The sequence below is a fragment of the Physeter macrocephalus genome, chromosome 5, assembly GCF_002837175.3.
Source record: "Physeter macrocephalus isolate SW-GA chromosome 5, ASM283717v5, whole genome shotgun sequence".
Lineage (NCBI taxonomy): Eukaryota > Metazoa > Chordata > Mammalia > Artiodactyla > Physeteridae > Physeter > Physeter macrocephalus.
The window spans coordinates 43652290-43678619 of NC_041218.1; the positions used below are offsets into that span (position 1 = coordinate 43652290).

At 43.1% G+C, this 26330-nt stretch overlaps 1 protein-coding gene and 1 non-coding gene across 2 annotated transcripts in view; both read right to left on the reverse strand.

Annotated features, from left to right (window-relative positions):
* Nucleotides 1-396: 396 nt before the first annotated feature.
* NPSR1 (neuropeptide S receptor 1) overlaps nucleotides 397-26330 on the reverse strand; it is a 135588-nt gene continuing 109654 nt past the window's right edge. Inside the window, 6 exon segments of the mRNA XM_007128296.2 lie at nucleotides 397-453; nucleotides 593-693; nucleotides 1539-1577; nucleotides 1580-1714; nucleotides 6991-7077; nucleotides 19370-19446. Of these exon segments, the coding sequence (XP_007128358.1) occupies nucleotides 397-453; nucleotides 593-693; nucleotides 1539-1577; nucleotides 1580-1714; nucleotides 6991-7077; nucleotides 19370-19446 (496 nt within the window).
* On the reverse strand, nucleotides 21962-22068 carry LOC112067220 (U6 spliceosomal RNA). Its single transcript, XR_002893161.1, has one exon. It is a non-coding gene; the product is annotated as a U6 spliceosomal RNA (small nuclear RNA).

The following is a 26330-nucleotide window of genomic DNA, read 5'->3' on the forward strand; positions in this document are numbered from 1 at the left end:
AATTATAAGACACATGTACCATGCTTCTTTAGTCCCCTCTGCTTGCCCAAGCCTAGGCCCTGGGCCAGTGAAGTCTCTGTACATTGATTCTGGTGCTGACCAGTTGGACGGACAGCTGGGAGTGGTGGGGAAAGAAGGGGCATCTTTCCTGGCTGGTGTGAATAGTATGTGACTTCATATTGGCTAAAATTTGCCAATGCAGGTGACACACACTCATTAGGATGTTTTCCGTGTGCATCCCCCAAGTGATGAAAAGTGCAGGCTGGAGAAGTTGGCTCAGGCTTCGTGCACATGTTCAGGGTGCTGATGGGGACCCAGGAGAGCTGATGGGGCTCAGCCTAGCAATACCACTGCCTCAGGGTCTACATGAATTCTGGCTCGGACAGAATCTGCATCTCATGCCTCCCAGTTCTCTCCTGACATGTCATTCTGGAATCCCGTGATCTTTGCTCCCTAGAGAAAGAACAGAGCAGAGAGGAAAAATAATTTGACCTGATGAAAAGGGAAGTAGGGATGTTAAGAGCTAACCGTTTTGGAGAATGTATTAAGAATCAGACTTTATGCTAAGCACTTTATATGTAATACCCCTCACCTTCCTTCCCCACCACTCACAGGCCTCCTTCCTACTGGTCAGCACCAGAGCCCAATGGACAGAGACATCACTGGCCAAGAGGTAGGCACTGCTATTAGCCCCTTTTTACATGTGAGGAAGCAGAGGTTTATGGAAGTTAAATAACTTTCCCTAGGTCACGTGTAGCTATGAATCAGCAATGGCAGCATCAAACCCAAGCCTGAAACCATTCTACGATTCTATCACGGAGACAAGAGGAAAGGGGAGGGGAGGGGAGGGGAGTGCGGCAACGAGCGAGAGGCCAGAGGCAAGGGGGGGCAGGGGATGGTAGCCATTCTAGTACTTATCAATGATTTTTAGGATCATTGAGAAATGCTACCATCCATAATTCTAGAAGGACTTGAAAGATCTTGTCAATTGATGGGGGAGAGATCCAGTGGAGGGCATCAAACCCAAACCTGAAACCATTCTACGACTCTATATCCTATGGATTTTTCCACCTACTCCCTGTAGCTTGTGCAGTAAAACAGCTGAAAAACAGCAGACTGAGTAGATGTGGGAGGGATCTAATTTCAGCTCTGCAACTAATTATTCATATAATCTGAATAATGTCATGTAACCTTGTGAGCCTGAATTTATCTGTAAAATGATAATAATGCTTCATGTTCTGCTATCACCAAGGCATTGTATTGCGACAACTCGTGTAGAGAAGCTTTGAACGAAAAAAAAAGGTCTTCTATATGTGACCTGATTAGGATGGTTGCTATAAGAGGTGATGTGATACAGGAGAAAGCATGAGCCATGGATGAGGCTGGATTTGAATTTGTCATACTCGCAGAACATTTTTGACCCTCCAGTGTCTCATCTATAATCTGCCAGGGATCTCTGGCAAGAGGAAGACACAGGTTGGAGGTGACTGCAGTGGGCATCCCCATGTCTGACCCAGGCAGGAATGCCCCTTACCCACAGGGGAAGCAGATGGAGCTGCTGAAAACACAGTAGATGAGGGGTTGATGGCACTATTCAAGGCCGGCAGGTTCTGAATGATCACAGAGGCATAGAAACGCTCCTTAGTGTTTGGAAGGAGGCTGAAATTGTCCACGATATCGAAGAGGAAGTACGGACTCCAACAGCAGATGCAGGCTGGGGAGAAAAGAGCCTTTAGCACCATGGCAGCCCACAGCCCAGGGGGCCCTCTGTGTTGGCCCTGATTGCAGCTTCAACTAGGAGCTTCCTTAGCACCTGGAATCTCTCAGAAATATTTAGAACAGTTGTGTGTGTGTTAACATTAATGTCATATTTACTTAAACACACACATCTACACATACATACATTACATCCCACAGATGCATTTCTAAAATTGAGTAAATTTGCTGGAGCTTCTCTATTTGTAAAGGGAGGCTCCAATCTGACCACTGTAGGGATTACTGAAAGGCTGGGAACTGTTCAGCGTGGCCTTAGCCTCTCATTCTACACAGTGTGAAAGAAAACACAGCAAATCCCTTTGGAGACTCTATGGGAAAAGACAGAAAAGGGAGCACTTTGCTCAGATAGTGACTCCTGATTTGGGGTAGATGAGGCGAAGGGTGGTACCTAATGTTTCGAAACACAGCCTGGCTAAGTCACAAGATTCTCAATTTTCGTTTCCATTTCTAAGTCAGCCACTCCAGAAAACACCCACCCTATACCTCTTACAAATCAGTCGGTGTGGGTAAGACTGTCTGATTTCTGTTTGGATCCAAATCCTCAGAGGAAGCGGATGAGAAATGGAGATCCAGAGTGTAATGGCCAGTTTTATGTGTCACCTTGACTGGGTCATGGGGTGCCCAGATACTTGGTTAAATGTTATTTCTGGTTGTTTCTGTGAGACTGTTTCTAGATGAGATTAACATTTGAATTTGTAGACTAAAAAAAGCAGATTGTCTTCTCCACTATGAGTGGGCATTATTCTATCCACTGAAGTCTTGAATACAATAAAAAGGCTGAGTGGGACTTCCCTGGTGGCTAGTGGTTAAGAATCCACCTGCCAACGCAGGGGACGAGTTTGAGCCCTGGTCCAGGAAGATCCCCCATGCCACGGACAACTAAGCCTGCGTGCCGCAACTACTGAGCCTGTGCTCTAGAGCCCACGAGACACAACTACTGAGCCCACGTGCCACAACTACTGAAGCCCTCACACCTAGAGCCCATGCTCCACAACAAGAGAAGCCACTGCAATGAGAAGTCTGCACACCTCAACGAAGAGTAGCCCCCGCTTGCTGCAGCTAGAGAAAGCCCGTGCTCAGCAATGGAGACCCAACGCAGCCAAAAATAAATAAATAATTTTTATTTTATTTTATTTATTTTTTGCGGTACGCGGGCCTCTCACTGTTGTGGCCTCTCCCCGTTGCGGAACACAGGCTCCGGGTGCGCAGGCTCAGCGGCCATGGCTCATGGGCCCAGCTGCTCCGCGGCATGTGGGAACTTCCCAGACCGGGGCACGAACCCGCGTCCCCTGCATCGGCAGGCGGACTCTCAACCACTGCGCCACCAGGGAAGCCCTAATTTTTTTAAAAGAGAAAATATCTTCCTAACACTGGTTAGGGGAAAAAAATTAAATAAATAAATAACGCTGAGTGAGAGGCGAGTCACTCTGCTTGACTATCTTCTAGCTAAGACTTTGACCGTCTTTTGCCTTCTCACTTTGACTCAGACTGAAACTATACCTTTAGCTCTCCTGGGTCTATAGATCTGGGGACTTCTCAGCTCCACAATCATGTGAACCAATTGCTTATAATAATCTCTTTACATATATATCTATCTTTTATTTCTCTGGAGAACCCAGATTATTACCACAGAGATAAACCTTCTTGGGGTTGACTGGACACACACATGTGCTCTCCTACTTTCTTGCCGCATCCTCTCCACCCTTTTTCTCCCCCTTTCTCACGCATAGGATTTTTTCCTCAGAGAAGTCAGGCTTCCTTTGCCATCTGGCTGCAGGAACCAACTTTCCTCCATAACGCTTTGACTGACACATTTTTTACCCCAGACCTTGGCAATCTATTAAAATGGAGCAATTCAAACACAAAGACCACTAAACATTCTGGGCTTAGGTGGTGAAGGCTGGCATTGGCCCAGAATAGTGGTTCTGGGGCATGGAGGGGCAAAGCTTCCATTTGGGGGAATTTTTAAAATGCATGTTTATGTATTTGTGTGTGTTAGGGGAGGGTTCTGGATTTCCTAGGGATACCGGTCCTCCTGCACTATGAGGGCAGTCCCACCCATGTCCCAACATCCTTCAAATGTTATGTAGCAGAGAACCCTGTTTATAATGACCCCAATCTAGAAACCTAACTCTGTTTTATATATGAGCACAATATTTTAAATAAATACTGAGTCTTCCAGAAGTGTAATTCCCTTGCAAATAGAGGAAAGATTACTTTGTTTAATTTGGAACTTTAGCAGGATTTGCTCACCTGCTGAGAAAATAAAGTCACCGGCAGCAATACTGCTTAGTTTTCGTGTCTCCATGAAAACACACCTGCATTGGTTTTCATTTGGAGCTATTACTACTTCATTGGGCTGTGCCCAAGTATTTCTATATTGAAATCTGTGTTATTTTATTATAAATTATTTTCTTTCTATTCCTCCTTTATATTATTGTATATCGATGCTTTAAGAATTATGTTAACTAGATAGTTTTATGTATACATTTCATTTCAGGGTGGTAAAGGGGCATTACAAAATGTTTGTTATAGGAAGGAGCGTTTTGGTCTGATTGGGCTGTTGGCACTGGCTGACCTCCTTGTGGACATCACTGCTCTCTGACTAAAGGGAGCCCAGTGCCTGGGAATATAGTCCCTGATTACGAAAGGCTATATTGGCTCTGAAACACATGTATAAGATATGTTTCCTAACTCAACATCCAGGGAATGTGCATCTGTGTTTCTGATTATCTGGGAAGGCAAGATAATCTTTGATCAACTTCAGAAGCTTCTGGGAAAGGATTTTGAGCCCTGGTGGGTGGTATATGCTCTATTCCCAGGTCTGCCTGCAGTGTTGTTTTGTGACTATGTTCTGCTCGCTGAGTCACACTGTTTGTGGTCTGTTTGCCATTTTGCAGTTGCATTTTAGAAAGGTGAGATGGATGGTTCTGGTGATTTGATATACTAGAAGAGCTAACATGAGAGCTATGCTCCCAGAGCTCCCAAGAGCTGCAAGAAGGGTAGGGAGGAGTAGTATTTGAACTAAATAAAAAGGAAATGGTACAAATCCCTTTCCTTCTTGCATAACCTCATTCATTCATTCCACTAATATTAATTAAGCAACTAGTGTGCGTGGACCCCCTAAGGCCTTGGTGATAATAATGTAAGGAACACAAAAGCAAAAGTCATTGCTCTCATGGATTTCTTATGCCAGCAGAGGAGACAGACAATAAGCAGATCAATATCTATCCTATACTGTCAGGTAAAAGTAGAAATATGAAGAAAAATAAGGTAAGGTAAAGATTACAGGAGAGCTATTTACGACTTATCAAGGAGGTCTTTCTGAAGAGGTGGTATTGTTGGAAAACAAAATGATGTGAGGGATAAGCCATGCCACCATCTGAAGGCAGAACATTTCAGGTGGGGGAAACAGTGCAAGGTATGAACAAGCTGACATTTTGAAGAAATAGCAAGAAAACCATTGTGACTGTTATAGAATAGGAAAGGGGGAGAGCAGGGGAATGGGGCTGGAGACTTGGCTGGGGGATAGATCACAGAGGCCATGTAAGACGTGGGAAAAAGTAGGACTTTATTCCAATGTAATGGGAAGCTATATGTGGGTTTGCAGGGTAGTGATAGTGTCTGATTTACATTTTTAAAAAGATCACATGGGCTGCTTTGCAGGGAAGGAATAAGAGAAGATCAGTTGCAGTGTACCAGGGAGAAGTTGGTGGGAGCTTAGACCAAGGAAATAATTGTATAGATGCTGAGAAATGGGTGGATTCGAGATCTCTTTTGTAGGTAAAGCCTCTAGGACTTACTGATGGACTAGATATGTGAGGTGGGAGAGAAATAGAATCATGACAGACAGATGATTCTTAGGTTTTTGGTGTGGACACTGGGTGAAAGATGCTGTCATTTACTGAACTGGGGGCAACAGGAGGAAGAGTTATCCTGCAGGAGGTAGGAGAGCATGCTGAGACTTCTGGGTTTTCATGTCGAGTATGATAAGCTTATTAGAAATTATACACAGAGATTTCAAGTAGAAATCATAGACATAATTTCCAAGCAAAGGAAGTGTTCCAAAGAAGGACAAATCAAATGTTGCTTAGAAGTCAAGTAAGGTAAAGATTGAGAATTGATATTTGGCATTTTGTTGGTTGTGGTGACCTTGATAAGGATGCCTTTACTAGAGTAATAGGAAAGAAAGCTAATAGAAATAGACTCCAGAGAATGAGAGGTGAAAAGTGGAGGAGTTCTGCTAGAAAAGAGAGTGTTAAAGAGGGTCTGTTATGGGAGAGTTTATCGAGGGAGCTATTACAGTATGCTTGTGTGCATACGATCCAGGCAAGTGGGACATCTGTGGGGGAGAGGAGATGACTGGAGAAGCAAATCTTGAGTTGGCAGGAAGGAATGGGATACAGGGCTCAGGTGAGCATTTTGGATTTAGAAAGAAGCAGAGACAGTTTATCCATAGTAATAGGAGAAAAGACAGATAGAGATGCAGGTAGGTCCATGGATGTGAAGGCAGGAGAATGAGGAAGTTCTATTCTGATAGAGTATTTTCTCAGTGAAATAAGAATCAGGGTAATTAACTGAGAGGGTGGAAGGGAGAGAAAATTTTGAAGGTTTGAGAATAACAAAGAACGTACACCAATCTGACATGTATTAGGTACTCTAGAAATACCTTTTTTTTTTTTTTTCCTGAGATGAGATGACTTTATGGGTGTTAAGAGTAGAGAGAAAGGAAAAGGAAAGGGAAGACGACAGTAGGGTGGAGAGAAGATAAGGCATTCATTAGGGAAGGATTTATAGTGACCTTGACATTAAATATCCAGAAGAAATGGAATGCCACTTTTGTCTTCCTCTGGTTGATGGACTTCAGCCCTGGGGAGAGTGTGCCTTCAGGAAAGCAACTGGGTCAACTGGATGATGGTGATCATCAGCTTCAGCCAGTTATGTCCTAATTAGATTTTCTCCACATTACCCACCCCAGGGCTGTGGTGGACAACAATATTCATAAAGAGAGTGATTAGAACCCAAATGTCAGCCCTTGAAGGAGGCATACATGGACTGATTAGCTCCACATATTCTTATCTCATCAGACAAAGGTAGAAGTGCCTGTAGACAAATTTTTTAATTGTATGGGCTCTCTACCTACCAGGTTCTAGGTACAAATTTGCTTTTGGAATGTCCACACAGTTCTGCAACAAAAGGAGGGACGTTGCTTACCAAGAATGATGACAATGCTATACTTGATGGCCTTGATTTTTGCCTTTGAGATGAGCCCTCGGTTGGAAATGGTACACCGCTTTCGATCTACAGGCACAAAAGGAGAATAGTAAAATAAATGCTGCTTCTGCCAATAGAAGCATCATAGGTTAGACCCACAGTTGTCATGGGACCACTTCCATCTTCCTCACCTATGCCCAGGAAGACCCCCCTTGGACATTTTCCTAAAGATGGCTCTGGGCTGGATGCTGGAAACTGCTCAGTTTGCAGCTTAATATAAAATGCAAATGCATTGGGACATCCAGACTCTCTCAAGAGGCTTGGCTGGATGCCCTGAATCAACTGAAGCTGGAATTAGCCATGGGACCACAGGGGGCGATGCTGAGACACCCGTCTTGTCCCTTCAGCAATCTAGGGCAAAGAGGTTTGCCTAGAATTGTTACCCCAGGCTAACGTACTCATTTAACTCAGAAACCCTACTCTCAAGAAAAGCTCAAGTGGGGCTATAATAAAAACCTGTCCCAAATAGGAGCCTGGTTATAACTTTAAGCCTATGTGAGTTGTTTGATAGTAAAACGTGTGAGGGTTAAATATAAGAATCCACTAGAATGTAAGCTTAATGGAGACAGAGACTTTGTGTTGTTTCTGCATCCTCTAAACTTAGTGAATGACTAATAAATATTTGTTGAACGAGTTAATATAAACCTCTCTCTAGTCAAGAAGTAGTGGTAAAACAAATATTGATTAGGATGGGCAGAATTCAGTGCAATAGTTCTTAGTAGAAGGAGTAGTTAGATGACAAATTTGGGGATGGAGATGTTGTACACAAGGTGCCTTTATGTGTGGGAGAGTTTTTACTGTCAGGGCTTCTACCAGCCCGTATGGTGCCTTTGTGAAAAGGTGCCCTCCCTCTGGATATATGCAGACCTGCCCCAGGGCATACCCTCAATGAGGGAGTCATGGATAGAATGCTAACCCCACACACCCTCAGCTGGGTGCCATTGATTAAGGCTCAAGGGGCACAACTCTAGTGGTGGCCCAGGTCAGAGGCCCACCCAGGGCACCTAAGTCATATGGGACAGGGCGGTTATACCCTAGAGGCCAACTACTGTGCTCGCTGGTCCTCACTACATCGTTCAGATTTCACATTTGAAGCGTATTTAAATCCTCATGGAAACTGGTGTGAAATTTACCTTTGCACTATTTATTCTACCCCCTCTACAATCCAATCCAGTCCAACCCACCAAGCATAGCACATCTGCTAAGAGATAAGGACGGAACAAAATAGGCTAAAATAGAGTTCCTCTTCTCTAGGAACTTTCAGTCCAGCAGGAAAGATCATATGCTCCGCACACAGCTGGGTGAGATGAGAGCGACGAAAACCAAAAACCGACTATGAGCGAAGAAGGAAGCCATCCCCCTACTGTTAGGCAGAGGAGGCCGCGTGGCAGAGGCAGAGATTCCCAAGGCAGAGCTGGGGGTAGGGGCGTGGGATTGGGAAAGACTTGTGAAGCAGAGGGAATGTCCTCAGCCAAGACACAGAAACAAGAAAATGTAGGAAGCGTTTGGACCTCGGTGAGTCATCTTGCTTGGCTGGAGCCTGAGAGGACGCTGGATATGAGAGTGGGGAGAAGAACTGAGGCCAAAGTGGGAAGACCTTAAATGTCTCCCTGAGGAGTTTGGGCTGAATTTCTGAGGCAGCTACAAGCCATTGAAGCTTCTGAGTGTTTTCACAGCGGGAACACTTACTCACTGGAGAGGACAAACTGTTAGCAGGAATCATAGGAATAAGGGGCTTTTTATGTGCAATGAACTGAAATGCTAATTAGAATTGATTTTTATTTCTTAATGTCCCCCCTGGAAGGCCACTCTTAGGCACTATTAGGGCCTTCAAATCATTCTGTGCATTTCACAGCACCACAGAACTTCAGTGGTGTAAGGAAGCAAATGCTTCAGAAGCATTTACAGCCGTGGTTCTCAAGTGAGGGCAATATTGCCCCCTGGGTTATATTCGTAAATGTCTGGACACATTTTTGATTGTCACAAATGGTTGGGGATGGGTGTTACTGGCATCTAGTGGGCAGAGGCCAGGATGCTGCTAAACATCCTTCAGTACACAGAACAGCCCCTCACAAAAAAGAATTATCTAGTTCAAAACACTGATAGTGACAAGGCTGAAAAGCCTTGATTTTCAAGGTGATATCTTGGGAAGGATACAGACTTTAGGGTCAAACCTGAATACACCCTCCAGCTCCACAACTTACTAGCGGTGTCACCTTATGCAAATTGCCTACTGTTTCTAGCCTCAGTTTCCCACTTTCAAAAATGAAGCATAAAACACCAAACTCACAGAGTTATTTTGATAATTAAAATAAAATAATGTATTCAAGATGCCAAGCCCCACACTGAGAATGTCAATTCCCTTATTAGTTGGGATGAATAGGTTTTAATGGTATTTCAGGAGGTATGAGCTGCCTTTATGGAAGTGAACAAAAGGTATTACCATATACATTTAGATAGGCTATTATACAATGTTATCTGTATATAGGAATTGTATACATCAAATAATTATCAGGGTGGGATTATAGCCATGGGAGGCAAGTAAAAGACAGCAGATCAAATTGTATCCTTTTGGGTTTCCCTGGTGGCGCATTGGTTAAGAATCCGCCTGCCAATGCAGGGGACACAGGTTCGAGCCCTGGTCTGGGAAGATCCCACATGCCGAGGAGCAACTAAGCCCATGCACTACACCTACTGAGCCTGTGCTCTAGAGCCCGTGAGCCACAACTACTGAGCCCGGCTGCCACAACTACTGCAGCCCGTGTGCCCAGATCCTGTGCGCTGCAACAAGAGAAGCCACCTGATGAGAAGCCCGTGCACTGCAACGAAGAGTAGCCCCCGCCCGCCGCAACTAGAGAAAGCCCACGCGCAGCAACAAAGACCCAATGCAGCCAAAAATTTAAAAATAAATAAAATTAATAAATTTATTTTTAAAAAATTGTATCTTTTCAAAGTATCTCCATTTGCTGGACTAACAGCTGGCTCCTGAACAGTGTGGCTCTGAAGACTTAGTTGGTTTTTCAGAAAACTTCTCGAGAATGACATTTGTGCTCTGAAATCTGCTTAAAATGGAAACTTGCAGTACTTTCCACAGAGCAAATGGGTGACAATATAATCAGCTCCTGCCCTTCGATCTCGCAATGAGATCAGTGAAAAGCATATTTAATCTGACCACTCTAGGAAATGCAAAGCCTCCAGCTCCTAAGATGGCTCTTCAAAGTGAGCTGAGCTATAAAATCCCAGTATTCTCCTTTATTGGGAGATAAAAGGATTATTTCTACTCAGGGCTTGGGGCTGAGCTGGAGCCAGAAAAGCAGTTAAATTCAGCTGTCACTGTGCATTAATAGGGGGTAGCCTAGAGGCGGTGGGTCGATTAGATTCAGGACTGAAAGCAGCATGCTGCCTTAGGTTGTCTTAGTTCAAGGATGCATCCCTAGTGAGGGCCCACGCTGGAGGTTTAGCCTCCAAGTGGCCAGTTCCTGCTCCTTACCTTCCCCATGCTTCATGCCCCTTGCAGAGTCACTGGGAACCTATTTTTCTTGTGCGCTGAGCCCATGAAGGGGGAGCACTTGGTATCTAGGGATTTTAAGTGAAGCAGAATTTATTCCTGGTGGGTGGAGGGGACCTACAATGGACCTACAATGAGTCCAGGTGATTTGTTTGTTAACAAGGAAGACTACCTGGTTAATATTTTAAAATAAATATTTTTTCATATGTTGGGAACTTTATGTACTTCAGGTTTATTTTAAAAATTAAACATTTTAACAGTTATGCCTGATTGCCTGATTTCTAAAATTTTTAAACTTAAAATTCATTTTCAATTTCTGATCATTGATGACCTCTTTATCTACGAATATAACCTGAACGTTAACTATTTTTAGCATGTTATGTCTCATCTGCTTAGCTACAGGGACTTTGGCCACTTCCTTTTGTTTTTTATAGGAGGTCATAGCTAGATATGAGGAGGTATGACCTAACTTACCTAACTCACAGCCTTTTCTGTTCCTCAGTGCCTCAGCTCAGGCAGAACCAGGAACCCTGACAGACCTAAAATAATTGTGGCAGAGACAGGTTAGCTATGCACCAAATCCTTTCTTTGCCCCCAGGGCACACAGAGAGACTACATTTCCCAGTCTCCCTTTCAGCAGGGGGTAGTCATGTGACTAAGTTCTGCCTCCAGGAACATGGGAAGATTCCATATGTACCATTCCCAGGCCTGGCTCAGATAAACCCCCTGAGTAATCCTTCACTCTCTCTTCCCCCCTCCCCAGGCTGCTGGATGCTGATGCTAAGGAATACCTTAGCAGCCATCTGTTAAGAGTGGTAGAATCTCCATCTGCTCGAGTTTCTGAATGACTGTGTATCCATCCCTTTGACCTTTACTGTTAATTGGACTTTAATTGAGCAAGAAACAAACTTCTATTTTAAGGCTACTGTATTTGGGGGTTTCTCTGGTATAGCTGCTAGAGTTTCCTTAACTAAAGCAGAGATTGGTTCTTCATATGCAGCGCTGTCATAACACAAACCTAAAACATGTGGCATTGGCCTAGTGAGCAGGCAGCAGGTAATAAGGAAACTGATAGGGAAAGCTGGGACACTAGAGATGCATTGGATAGAACTGTTATATATGATGCTTGGGAAGGCAGATTGTGTGCCTACTGAGACTGGACCCCCAGGGAGGGTACAAGGGTGGTGTGGAGTTAGGACTCTCCAGAGAAACAGAACCAATAGGATATATATATGTGGAAATTTGTAATAGAAATTGACTCATGCAGTTATGGAGTCTGAGAAATCCCATAGTCTGCTGTCTGCAAGCTGGAGAACCAGGAAAGCTGGTGGTATAATTCAGCCCAAATCCAAAGGCATTTTCATGGGAGAAATACCAGGGGAGATGATGGTATAAGTCTAAGTCCAAATGCTGGAGAAACAGGCAACCAATGGTGTAAATCTCTAAATCCTAGTCTGAAGTCCCAAGAACCAGAAATGCTGATGCACGAGAGCAGGACAAGATGGATGTCCCAGCTCGAGCAAATTTACACTTGCTTTGCCTTTTTATTCTATTCAAGCCTTCAGTGGATTGGATGATTCTCACTGGCTTTACTTAGTCAGGTAAGGACAATCTTCTTTACTTAGTCTACAGATTCAAATGCTTCCAGGAATGCACTCCAGACACACCTAGAAATAATGTTTTGCCAGCTATCTGTCTAGGGCAATCAAGTTGACACAAAATTAGCTACCACAGTTGATAAACATAATGTTAATAGTGTGTGTTGATTGCAACCAGCTGTGTTTAGCAAAGTATTAGAAAAAAGAGATGAACTCAGACAAGAGTTGGTTGGTTTATGAACAAAAATGAAAGGAAGTTAAAAGAATGTCCTAAAATTTGGGATCTTGTAGAGTTGCAAGGGTCAATTGCTCCTAGCCCCTCGTAGCACCAGCTATATACTTTGCGTGGCCGGGTACAAAATGAAAATGCGAATGTGTATGCCTTCTGAGTGTGCAGGTCTTGTGCCGATGAAGCCTGAACCCAAATTCAGTTATTACAGTGAGGAGTTTAAACCAGCAATGAGGGGAAGATCAGACTAAGGATGTGGCCTCCCACCTATTGTTTCAGATGGCCTCAAGCTAGCTTCTATTCAGTTAGGGGAAAGGGATTGGATGAGGAAGCAAAGAAACAAGTCAGACCTGAGAATTATTTTCAGAAAGACTCTTTGAATATGATTGCTGGCATGTGAAACTGACTGGAAGCAAATAAATCAGAAGTCTACTAAGTTTTTTAGGAATGATATTGCCAGATGATCCATGAGGTTTATATCTTTGTCAATACTTAGAAATAACAGACTTCAAAATTTTTACGAGTCCTGTGAGTGGAAAATTGTGTCTAATTGAAGTTTAAATATGCACTTTCCTGATTTATCAATGAGGTTGAGAATCTTATTTTTGACTATTTCTCTTTTCCCTCCTGTGAAATGTCTGTTTGTGCCTTGCTCATTTTTCTTCTATTTATCTTTTTAAAAAATATATTTGATTGATTTTTAGGAGTTCTTCATACATTCTTCATACATTTTCCCAGATTTCGTGTTGCAAATAGCTTCTCCCACTTTTTGGCTTGACTTTTAAATATAAATAGAGTCAAATTTATCCATCAGTTTTTTGGTTTAATGTACCTTGTATCTTGTATCTCGTTTAAGAATTCCTTTATTCTAATGTCATAAAAATAACACCCTACATTTTCTTTAAAAAATTTTAAAAGTCTTACATTTCACATTTAAGTCTATAATTTCCTGGAATGTAATTTTGCCTAAGAATTGAGGTGAAGTTCCAATTTCATTTCTTTCCCTGTGATCTTCTGACATGTATCAAGTTCTCATATATGTGTAGGTCTATTTGGGGGCTGTTTATTTTCCATTTTTCTATTGAATTGTGTCAATACCATACTCTATTAATCATTCTAACTTTATGATAAATCAATATTTGGTACGATAAACCTCTACTACCTTGTTCTACTTCTCCAGAACTGTCTTCATGGCTTTTTCTTGGCTCTTGAAATTTCCATGTATGTTTTTAAATTGGCTTGTCAAGCTCAATAAAATGTCCCATTTCAATTTTGATTGGAACTGCATTAATCTGTAGATCATTTGAGGAGAATTGACATCTTTATGGTACTGAATCTTACTATCCACGAACATGCTATAAGTGTCATTTATTTATATATGTATATATTTTTCATAAAGTTCTTTATGTCTTTTGCTGAAGATGTTGTTTGCAAAGAAGCCATTTTACTCTCATGTACTGATGAAGAAAGGTAATCAATGGGCTTATTTCAAGTTTACTTAGTTAGAGGTGAACAGGACTCTAACCCAGTTCCTAATCCGCGGATTTTTCTTCACCTTGTTCTGCCCCATTTAACTGGAAACATGTACTTTGGATATAGCATGGATCACATCACATCTTCCAAGTCATAATGGACAGACTCAGTTATATCAGATATCTTATACTTCATCTATTTCATGGGTGCACCTCCCCCATCTCCTGCCCCCATGTGATAAATGTTCTGTTTTATAGGAGTAAACACCCCTGGCATCAAGAGCAAGCTCATTTATGAAAGATATAACCTACGGGATTGGAAACCTCATATTCTCTACCTCTCGCCTTCCACGCACTTGTTTTGGGGAAAGTCTGTAGATCATTTATTAAATAGTTCTTTCTTTTCCTTTCTGTCAGCCTTTGAGGGGGAGAAATAGACATACTTGCCAGAAAGAAGAGTGATTCTTAAACTTGAATTTTGCAGCCCGTGTTTACAAAGTGAGCTTCTGTTCACGCTAATCGTTGCTTATGTCCCCTCATGGGTGAGCAGTAATCCTGGGGTACTAACACCACTGGAGATCCCACTTACCAGCCAACTCCAGAGCTACTTGGCTGTAATGACAGATAGAAAACCAAGTGAGTTCTGCTTATGAATAAGATATAGAGAGTATACAGGTTTTTGAAACCACCATCTGCCTGCTCCTCATTCCAGAAAGGGGTCAGTGATGCTGATATAAAGATACAAACAACTAAAAAATAGGTGTGATGGACATATAAACTTGTATTAAAGAATAAAAACTGACTGTAGCCATTTCCACCTTTGGGGAGGAGTAATGGCATACTGTGTATCAGTGGGAAAATGGATCTCTATGTGGCTTTGTAATATCTCAGGGACTAGAGGATGGGGGAAACCCAAGAGTGCAGGGACTGGAAAATCAAGTAGCAGGGAGATATGGGGCACTCTGGAGAGAGACAGGGGCCCAACCACAGTGGTGAAAGGCCTGCTGAGAAAAAAGGTGTGGGAGATACCCCGGGTGGTGGGGTAGCTGACAGAATGTGGAAAGTTTTCATCACCTCAAACCTAAGGAAAATAAGGTGAATTCCATGGTTCATTGGACCAGGATCAGAGGGAACAGAAGAGCTGTTGGAGGTGAGACAGTGGGGTAAGAACTCAGAGGGACAGGGAGAGAGGGCACAGCAGTCTCCTGGAACTGGCAGAAATCACAGGACAAGGGTTTAAAGCAATCTGATTTAAATCTGAAAGTACAGGAAGACTTCAGCCTACTTAAACAAAATTAGGTCATCTTTTAGATTGTTTAATATATCAAAACAAAACACTTCGGGAGATGACTCTGGAATAGTGCTCTGAAGGCCAAGCACAGCAGGGAGGCTGGTGAAAGACAGCCATGCCAACAATCCTGTTTGGGTTTTTTAATTTAAAAAATGGTTTGTTTGTTTTTTTTTAGTTTGAGCTCTTTTTTCAGTCATTCACCACCTTCCTTTCTGTCATGTCCTTCTTTCTGAGAGGGAGCTTGATGTAGAGGAGAAAACATAGGCTTTCTAGCCAATCATATGTGCATTTGAATCCTGCTGTGTCATGCGCTACCTATGAAAACAAGCAAATTGCTTTACCCTTGAGCCTGTCTTGCATGTGCAAAAGATAGGTGATAATATCACCTTTCAGGGTTCTGTAAGGATTCAGGGAGGTAAAGTATGGAAAGGACCCAGAAGTGGCTGACAGTAAGTGCTCTGTCTGTCCCTCTGTCTTGTCAGTCTGTGTTGACAGACTGAACAAACAAATGGATGGTGGCCAGATCATATTTAAGATGGAACTCTGACCCACACTCTGCAGCAACCAGCCCAGGAAACCAACCCATTATCTACAGTAACCAGACCAGGAAGCCAACCTGCTATGTGCAACTCAGACTTGGAGGAAGTCAGACCACTGTCTCTATCTCACAGTCCATAAGCCAAATAAGAATACCTGTAACAGTCTACCCCAAATAGCCAAGACTTGATAAATGACTGACAGCTTCTTTAATATTTTCCCCTATTTTTTACTTAAAGCCATCCTGAGAAAGCCAAATACACACTCCTAACCCATCACACAGGATGCCATGCTTCTAGTCAGCACACTTACAACTTCCACATGCCAACAGCCACCAATCAGGACGTACTGGAGGCTTTCTCACTCCACTGCCTGCTTTTGTATTTCTGCCAAGAGACTAGTGATGGTGGCTGACTCCCTTGCTATAGCAAGCTTTGAAAATATAGCTTTTGTCTATTCTCATTTGGTTGGTCTTTGTTTTTTTCCACCATCTCTTTTTCTGTCCTGACTCTTCCCCTGTTATGGACTGAATGTTTGTGTCCCCACAAAATTCATAGGTTGAAGCCCTAACCCCCAATGTGATAGTATTTGGAGATGGGGCCTTTGGGAAGTAGAGTTAGATGAGATCACGAGAGCAGGAACCCTATGATGGGATTAGTGCCCTTATAAGAAGAGACATTAGAAAGATTTCTCTGGCTCTCTCCTCTCTGCCATGTGAGGAGATAGCAAGAAGGCAGCAGCGGACATCTGCAATCCAAGAAGAGAGCTCTTACTGGGAACAGAACCGACTGGTACCTTGATCTTGGGTTTCGAGTCTCTAAAACTGTGATAAAATAAATTTGTTGTTTAAGCCACTCACTGTGGTATATTGTTGTGGCGCCTGAGCATACTAAAACATCCTCCTTTTCCCTATGCATCCTTCCAACCCAAAGCTCTGGACCTTCCAAAGCCCTCTGGTCCCACTACACTTGATCTGTTCACCATCACACTAGGGTCATGCACTCTGTTAAGTGACAACTCACTTGAAAAGCTCCCCAGGCAATGCAATGATATATCTATATATCTATACAGATATGTATAATTTAAAAATTAATATGATTTCCATTTGTAAAAGGTAGATGATAATTTTTACAAAATGAATATATGTATACAGTCTCAGCGTTAGACCTCTCAGTGTCCAAGCACAAAAAAAAAAAAAGAAGAAAATAAAAATCAACTAAGATTCTACCACTCAGAGATAATCACTATAACATTTAGTACTTGTCCTCCCTGACATTTTCTATCTATCTATCCATCCAGCTATCATCTATCTGTACATGCACTTATATATTCTATTGTATATTATATATTCACACATTTATAAAGGCAACACCATACAGCTTTCTCCTTCTTAATCTAATACATCGTAAACATCTTTCTAAGGCAATAAGTAATTTTTAGAGCTGTAGTATTTCATTGTATGGCTGTATAATTTAGGTGCTTAATCCCTCATTGTAGGATGTTAATACCTTTTTCAGTTTTTCCTGATTATAAACAATAATTTGTATATTTTCTTTTCTTTCCCTTAATCAGAAGTTTATTTCCTTATAGCATATAAGGTAGCAATCATGTGTATTTCTTTTTATTTATTTACCTATCTATCTATTTCCAAATAGTTGGTTAGTTTTCTCAACAACACTAATTTTCAAACAATCTCTATTTTCCTATCAGTCTGAACTACTTCATCATACCCTAAATCCCTTAGGCTTCCTTTAGAGTTTCTGTCCTGTTCTATTCCCCCTTTCATGTAATTCTATGATTGTTCAACAACTATTTGGTGTATTTCTTTGATATCTGATATAAGAAGGATGCCTTCATCCATCTTTTTTTTCAGACAAATATTCTGATCTTTGACCATCTCCAGCCACCCACAAAGAAAAAAATGAATGCATTTGTGTTTATCCCCTCTGATTACTCTTGTTCTTCTAGAAGAACCAGAGTGCAAAGACTAGACCAGCATGAGGGAGGCACAAAGATCTGTGCTGAGCCACAAGCAAATGATAGATTCTTCATGGGTGGAAAATTTCCCAGTAGCCTGTGAACACCTCCAGGTTATACTCGTCACTCAGAGTGGAAGTCAGCTGCCTGTGACAGTGTCTCCTACTAGACCAGAGGCTGTCAAACATGGATCCACATTAAGATCATCCAAAGAGCTTTTCCAAAGTAATGATGCCAAGACCCCACCCCAGATGAAGTAAATCAGAATCTCTCAGGCAGCAGTTTCTGGGTACTGGTGCATTTGAAAAGCTCCCTGGGAAACACTCTTGTGCAGCTAGGGCTGAGACCCAGTGCACGAGATTGTAGGCTTCCTATAGTCAAGATCCATGCTATTTACTCCTTAGCATTCTTGGTCCTTTGGATCACTCCTGACACGTGTTGGAACACAGCAGAATTGAACTGAATTCAGATGAAGACACCAAGACTTATATACATCTCTACTAATTCTCCTAGGGAAAGGGATACAGATTATTAGTGCCCAATAATGAACCTCTTAACTTTCTCTCGGTTACACTAAAAGAAGTAGCTTCAGTGTGGAGGAAAACGAGCTCTGTCTTGGTCCAGTAAAGGTAACAGCTGAAAGTCTGAAAAGAGGAAGACTTAGAATCTAATCTGTCCCCTCATTTTAACCCCTTGGAGTCCGGAGAGGTTAAATGACTTTGCAAGGTGGCACAGCTCTTAGTGGCACATCTGGAACAGAAATTAGCTCTTCTTACTCCAGGGATTGGTGTTATACCTTGCTGCCCTTGTGTGAGCCTATGTGGGTGAGTATGTATATGTGTGTGCATATGGGTGTGTAAGTGTGTGTGTGTGTATGTGAGACTGGGTGTTTCAATGTGTGCATTTGTGTGTGTACATGGAATGGGAGGAGGTGGGGAAGCTCCATGGGAGCAAAGGTGGTCCCCTCCTTCAGAACTAGTCGCATTAAAGTAACTAGACACCCAGGAACACTTTCTCTTTTCTTTCGGGCATGTTGGTTTGCCGGTTTCTCTCCAGGTTGTCCTCAGAAGCCCAGCAATGTCTGCCTGGGAAGCAGGGTGGCGTTCCAAGTCTCAGTACCTATTGTGTAGGTGGTGCTCGGCATTAAGGTTTGCTGAAGCAGGATTTGGGGAGGGGTTGTAGCTGGCAGCCTCAGGCTCATTCTGCTGTGCGGTGGTGTGCTGGGACAGTGGGGAAGGCAAGAACCATGCCTTGACTGTCCTAGGGTCCAGGACTGTTCTGTGGATAGATGGCAGTGTTCTTGTGAATGTAAGCCAAGTAGAAATGTTTGTCCTCATGTTTTGCTGAATGTGCGGCTTCCTCCCTGCACTGTCCTCTCTTTTCATCCCAGAGTCCTCCAGGGGGCCTCTCTGCCAGACCCGCCAGACCAGGGTGACCCTCAGATCCTGGCTCAAAGGCTGCTTCAAAGGACTCTGCTGGCACAACTTGGCCAGGCCCAAAGTCCTCCTTCCTCAGTTGTTAGGGAAGCCACGTGGAGAAAGCAGAGCCTGCCCGGGACAGCCTTTGGGGGACTGACCAGCCAGCTGGGCCCTGATATAACAGAGCAGGCTTGTTACAACCAGAAAACCCAAGCGCATATTTGCTAGAGGAAAACCTGTACAGAAGCAAAATTAACTAAGAGTTGGGTAATGCAGATGAGAGACTTACCTGAACAGCTGGAAATCACTGTCTTATGGGCTTTGCTTTTGACCCAAATAGTTCTGATCACAATGGCATAGATGACACTGTGGAAAGGACCAAAGATACTATTAAAATGTCTGTTGGGTCCATACTGTGAAGACCACTCCCAGTTTCCTGAGTGTGAGGTGTGGAGGCAGAGGTCTCTCAACCACAGTCTGCCCGCCTCTGTAGAATCACAGTAGATGGCAGCTACTTCTTTTTTTTAAGCCAGGAGGCTTGGACCTGGTGAAGTTAACTGATTTCTCCAAGATAACTCAGGTGGTCAGAGGTATGGTTTGGGGTCAGAAAGATTTAGATTTGTAACCAGCTCTACTACTTGCTGGTTATATGACCTTGATTTTAGATAGGCTTTCATGTGCCTCCATGATTCCCGCCTCGAGTGTTCACATCACTGTGTCATCCTTTCCCCTGAGTGTGGCTGGACCTGTGACTTGCTTCTAATCAATGCATTGGGGTGAAAGTGATGGAATGTCTGTGATTACATAATTGTGTAGCACCTGTCTTGCTAGTGTCTCTCTGTATTCCTAGCTTTGAAAAAGCAAGTTGCTGTGAGTCCTACAGCCCCAGGAAATCAATTCTGCCAGGAGCCCAGGGGAGCTTGGAGGAAGATCCTTCCTCATTTGAGCCTCTGATGACACCCCAGCCTTGGCAGACACCTTGATGGCTGCCTTGCCTAAGCAGAGGACCCAGTTAACTGTCCAGACTCCTGGCCCACAGAAACTGTGAGATGATAAGTGTATGTTTTAAGTCACCAGGTTCATGATAATATGTTACCCAACAATACATCACTAATACACTGAGCGAAATAGGAGGAATGTTTGTGTCCCTCTCCTCTCCCAATTTACATGTTGAAATCCTAATGCCCAATGTGATGGTATAAGGAAGTAAGGCCTTTGGGGGGTGCTTAGATCATAAGGAGGGTGAAGTCCTCATGAATGGGATTAGTGCCTTTATAAGAGGAGACCCCACAGAACTTTCTTGACCCTTCTGCCATGTGAGGCTACAAGGAGAAGTCTGCAACCTGGAGGACGGCCCTCACCCAAATGTACTGGCAACCTGATCTCAGACTTCCAGCCTCCACAACTGTGAGAAATATAGTTGTGTTGTTTAGAAGTCACCTACTCTGTGATATTTTGTTATAGCAGCCCGAACCCACTAAGACACTGGGCCTCAGTTGAGACTGTCAAATCGAGGTAGTAATACAAACCTCTTAAGAGGTTTATAGGGATCAAATGTGACAATATTTAAAGTGCTATGTACAGGGCTTGAAAATTAGCAGAGGCTCAATAAATGCCATTTTCTTTCCTCTCTTTCTTCCCCAATTTTCACATAATATCACACCTACTTTTACATGATATAATCTGTACCTAAAAGGAAAAAAACTGTTAATGACTCAAAAGCATTAGCAAATTTTATATCCTTTGTTCCCTTTGATAAATATAAACATGAATGCCTTTCTTTAATTTGTTATTTGACATTTATAATTTATTAAGAACCTTGACTAAAAACTTTGAGACAAAGCACTTCTTCATTTTAAGACTGCACTAACTTCCCTCTTGAGAATCACTTGGTTGAAAAAAAATCAGAGTTCTAGTTTGCAGTAGCTGGCAAAGCACTAATTGCTTTTAATGATCTTTAGAATATACCTTAATTAATGGCTGTGGTAAAACCCTCCTTATTGATTTTCCCCTGCTCAGAGAACCCCTCTAAGTGTTCCAGGAAAGCTTGGGGCCTTTTTGAAGCATCCTCACTCCTTCTCATATATCTGCCCAGGGACTTTTCTGGAAATTGTTTGTCTACATTAAAGAAAAAATGAGAAAGAAAACTGCTAATGAGTCTATTCTTTACCCTAAGTTGAATATTTGTTAGAGCAGGGAAACTTTTTCCCAGGTAAATGAAATACAAGGAAAGATTACAACCACCATCAAACATTAATTGTGTACTACAATTGCAACCCCAGGGCTTAATTGATCAATAATTCAAATATTTATTGACCGTAAACCATATGTACAATGGAAAATTAAGAAAGATTTTATGTGTTAGGGGTTTGGGCTTTAGTCACCCCCACCTCGTCTCCTTAGGATCAATCAGGCAGGTGGAAAGCCAGTACCAGCTTTACTGTTAGCCAGGAAAACTAATAAGTAAGATGCCTCTTTAGCTTGTTCCCCAAATCCAGACACTTCTCAGGGTGTAACAGTCATGCATCAGAGAGGACTCTGAATACATTCATTTCCTTCTTCTTGCTGATTTCTTTCATCTAATTAATCAACAAGTTCTATGGACTGTCCTTCAAAATGTCTCCATCACCTATACCTTCCTCTCCATTCCTGCTCTTCACTATCACTTTGGACCCTTATCATCTCTTTTTGTTTAATATTGACATTTTGATGATTTTTTTTGTGGTAAAATAAACATAACATAAAATTTACCATTTTATCCATTTTTAAGTGTATAGTTCGGTGGCATTAAGTACACTGACATTGCTGTGCAACTATCACCATCATGCATCTCCAGAACTTTCTCATCTTCCGCAGCTGAAACTCTGTACCCATTAAACACAGAAGTGTGCATTACTTCACAAATTAATGTGTCATCCTTATGCAGGGGCCATACTGATCTTCTCTGTATCATTCTAATTTTAGTATACATGCTGCCAAAGCAAGCACCCCTTATAATCTCTTGCCTGATTATTTGCCATAGTCTTCTAAACACCTCCACTCTGCTAGCATCTTTTTTTTTTTTTTTTTTTTTTTTTTTTTTTTGCGGTACGCGGGCCTCTCACTGCTGTGGCCATTCTAATTTTAGTATACATGCTGCCAAAGCAAGCACCCCTTATAATCTCTTGCCTGATTATTTGCCATAGTCTTCTAAACACCTCCACTCTGCTAGCATCTTTTTTTTTTTTTTTTTTTTTTTTTTTGCGGTACGCGGGCCTCTCACTGCTCTGGCCTCTCCCGTTGCGGAGCACAGGCTCCGGAAGCTCAGGCTCAGCGGCCGTGGCTCACGGGCCCAGCCGCTCCGCGGCACGTGGGATCCTCCCGGACCGGGGCACGAACCCGTATCCCCTGCATCGGCAGGCGGACTCCCAACCACCGCGCCACCAGGGAAGCCCTCTGCTAGCATCTTGAATGCCCACACTTCCCGCAGTCAGAACTGGAGCTCTGGGACAGAGCATCATTCCCTGGCTTAAAAACCCTCCAGTGCCTCCACTTTCCTATAAGATGGTATCCAGTCTCTCAAGCAGGGCATCCAAAGTCTCCCACAATCTGTCTCTGCTCTCTTCATCTCTATCATTATCATCCTGCCTCCCTCCCTCCCCACTGTATCTCAACACATTTTTTCCGTGTGGGCAACAGGAGAAACCAACTAAACTGTCCCCGATTCCATGCTTAGTATGGGTTGACTTTGGGTGAATGTGAGATCCAAGGTTTTCCATTTCTCTGTGCCTGCTTTCCTTTCTTCCTGAAAATACATTTTTTTTTTTTTTTAGCCCATTCTCCATATATCACTTTGCTGTGAAACCTTTCTGAGCTGCCTCTGTTCCTCAGTGACAGTTAGCTGCCCCTTCCTTGGGGCTTCCATGCTGGTGTAACACTAGGCACGCTGAATTTTGTCTATGGCAGTTGTATCTTAAAGATCAAGCAGACCTAGATATAGCCCATTCTCAGAAACAGAGCTGCGGAATAGCACCTCCATTCTTTTGCGTCAACTTCTTCCATGTCTTTTCTTTATCTCCACTCCCTCAGCAGGTATAGTTTTTCTTCAAGTTTCTTAGAAATCTGAAAACCTAAGCGTCACTAAAATTGAGTAAAATACCTCTTCCCTGCAACTGGCTGGATTATTTCTTGATTTTATGGAAGACAGTCCAGTCACAGACCCGTTTTCCTTCATTACCTTCATGAAGGCAGCTCCTGGCGGTGGGAGATTATGGGAGTCCAAGCCAGAGGAAGACCTTTCAAGTGGCATTAAGTACTTAAGAGGATGCCTGAGGCCAGTTCCTGAGTCTTGCTTCTGGATTGTGTATGAGGAGTGTCAGGAAACTGAACAAAAATTCTCTCTGTCCTCAAAACACATGGAAAGCATTCCACTCAGACTGAAAGTGCCCCTTTCACAAACGCTGCAGGACTCAGCACAGGCCTGGGGACTTGAAGGATGCCCATCACAGTCTTGGAGCCACAGGCTCCATCTCTGCCTCCACCTTTGCCTCATTTGGGGGCCTGAGGGTGATGTCCAGTTGTTCTCTGAAGTTCTCATTAGAGGCCAAGCACAGGGAGGGAGAGTAGGGGGAGCTGATGCTTCACTTAGCACGGTCCTTTTTACTCTTCTCCTAGCAGGGGCTTAAGGATGCTCCCTGACCCAAAGTGTCTCTCCCCTTTATTAGTTAATTTCACTAATACTAATGCTATTAAGATAAAATATAGGGAGATACAAGAGTATATAATAGAAGGCTTGGCTTGTTCTGGGGGTCATGGAAGCCTTCCCAGAGGAGGTGAAATTTCAGCTAAGATCTGAAGGATAAAATTGATTTTTTAAATGCAAAAGAGGATGATCATTCAGGCAGAGAGAACAGCATGTGCAAAGTCGCTGAAACAGGAGGGATCATGCGCATTTGAAGAACTTAGAGAAGGCCAGCGTGGCTGAAGCATGGTGAGCAAGGCAGCTTGTGTGCCTTAAGATAAGGATAGAGAGTGAGGCAAGAACCAAATCACACATGGCCTTTAGTGCAGGGTTAGAGGTCTTGGACTTTATCCTGAAACAATGGAAATCCACTGAATGGCTCTAAATAGGAAAGTAAAATGATTGATTAACATGTTTTTTCAAAGATCAGACATTGTTCGGTGTGTATAATTTGTTTCTATACATGTGTATGTGCTGGTATATGAACTGAACAGTCCCGGAAGGGTATATAGCAGGGGTCCCCAACCGCAGGGCCGTGGACCGGTAGTGGTACATGGCTTGTTAGGAGCCAGGCCGCACAGTAGGAGGTGAGCGGCAGGTGAGGGAGTGAAGCTTCCTCTGTCACTCCCCATCGCTTGCAATTCCGCCCAAACCATCCCCTCCCTCCCCATTCCCCCATCCCCCCACCCCCGCCCATGGAAAAATTGCCTTCCACAAAACTGGTGCCTGGTGCCAAAAAGGTTGGGGACCGCTGGTATATAAGAAATTCTTAACAGTGCTACTTCTGAGGAGGGGGACAGGGCAGAAGTGGAAGGAAGATTTTTATTTTTCATTTCATACTCTTTTGTTGCTTAGAATGGGGAAATCTTTCCAAAAGCTCTTCAGAGAGCTCACATTTCATTGGCTAGAACTGGATGACATGGCCCTTCCTGAACCATTCACATGCCGAGGGGAGAGGTTGCCACGAGTGGCTTAGAGTGGAATGGATATGGGAAATTCAAACACAAGCATCTACCATAACCTGGCAGGCTAGTGATAATGGCTTTTTCAAAAGACCTAACTCTTGCCACCCCTCAGGTAAAAATATATAGGATGTCACTTCCTTCACTGATGCAATGGGTCATCCGACCTTGGCCTTGGACTTCATGTCATGGACAGTGCTGGCTAGGATCTTGGGCCCTTTTACCCACCATGGCCTTATAGTCCATAGAACTGTACTGACCTCATCTTGGGGCTTTCCCACAGTCTGTTCCCCTTTCCCCAAGCAAAATAAGATGGATTTTTTTTCGTGTAACATAAATCAGTGCTCCATGACAAACGTGCTTTCTTCCTCTTATTCCTTTGCAATTGTTGGCTCTGGATCTTTTACGCCTCTACCTTTGTCTCACAGAGTAAAAGTGATAGGAGAATGAGAAATCAATTAGGTAGCAAGAAAATAACCATAGCTAAAGTAAAGCAAATACACCAGGGCTAAAAACCTTTCCCAGCAACAGTTAGACAGTTGTGTCAAGTAAATTTTGAAACAACAGGAGTTGAGTTGACCCAGAAAAACAGTGTATTGCCTTTATTGTCAGTCACTGTGGTTTCAAGTCTTGGGAGCCTGATTTAATTAATGACAGAACAGCTAAATCTTTATCCATACACAGCTCTTATGACAGTTTGCCACTGACAATACAACTCCTTCCTTCCTCTCTTTCCCTCCCTCTCTGCCTTTCTTCCTTCCTTCTTTCCTTTCACATATATTTATGGAGTATCTACCATATGCCAGAAACTGATCTAGGCACTAAATAACCAGAAATTTCCATACTGGGGTGTGTGTGTCTGTGTGTGTGAGAGAGAGAGAGAGAGAGAGATGGAGTGACATGACACTTCCGTCTGATTGATGAAGTTCATCAGTCAGGTCTGCATTGTTTATTTAATCAAACATTTATGAAGTGTCCGTTATGTGCTGGGTTTGGAGTCTAGAGATTAAGAGACAAGAGTCCATGTACTCAAGAAATGTAGCCACACTAGCAGGCCATGACACTCCCGTGAAGCCTTAATGGCAACACGGACAAGCTGAGGCGGGATGCGGCCTAGGATTGGCAGGGGCAGCTCCGTGTGGGGTTGGTATTTGAAATGAGACAGAAAGAATGTGAATCATTTTGCCAGAAGCAAGGCAGGGTGAGTCTGGAGGAGTGCTCAGGCATAAGGAATGATGTGCACAAAAGCCCAGGGATGAGAGGAGTGTGGAGTGTCCCAGAAACAAGAGATGGCTTGTTCTGGCTGCAGTAGTGGGTGCAAGGAGAGTGTGTGAGCAGCTTCTCCAGGAATAGCCACGGAATCTGAAACAGACCAGCGATCTGTCTTAGCAGATATTAAATGTATATAAAGCTACAGTAATGAAAACAATGTGGTGTTAGGGGCAGAAAAACCACTAACTTAGTTATTTGTGTTTTCTCCTTTTCTTTTTTTTTTTTTTTTTTTTTTTTTGTGGTATGCGGGCCTCCCTCTGCTGTGGCCTCTCCCGTCGTGGGGCACAGGCTCCGGA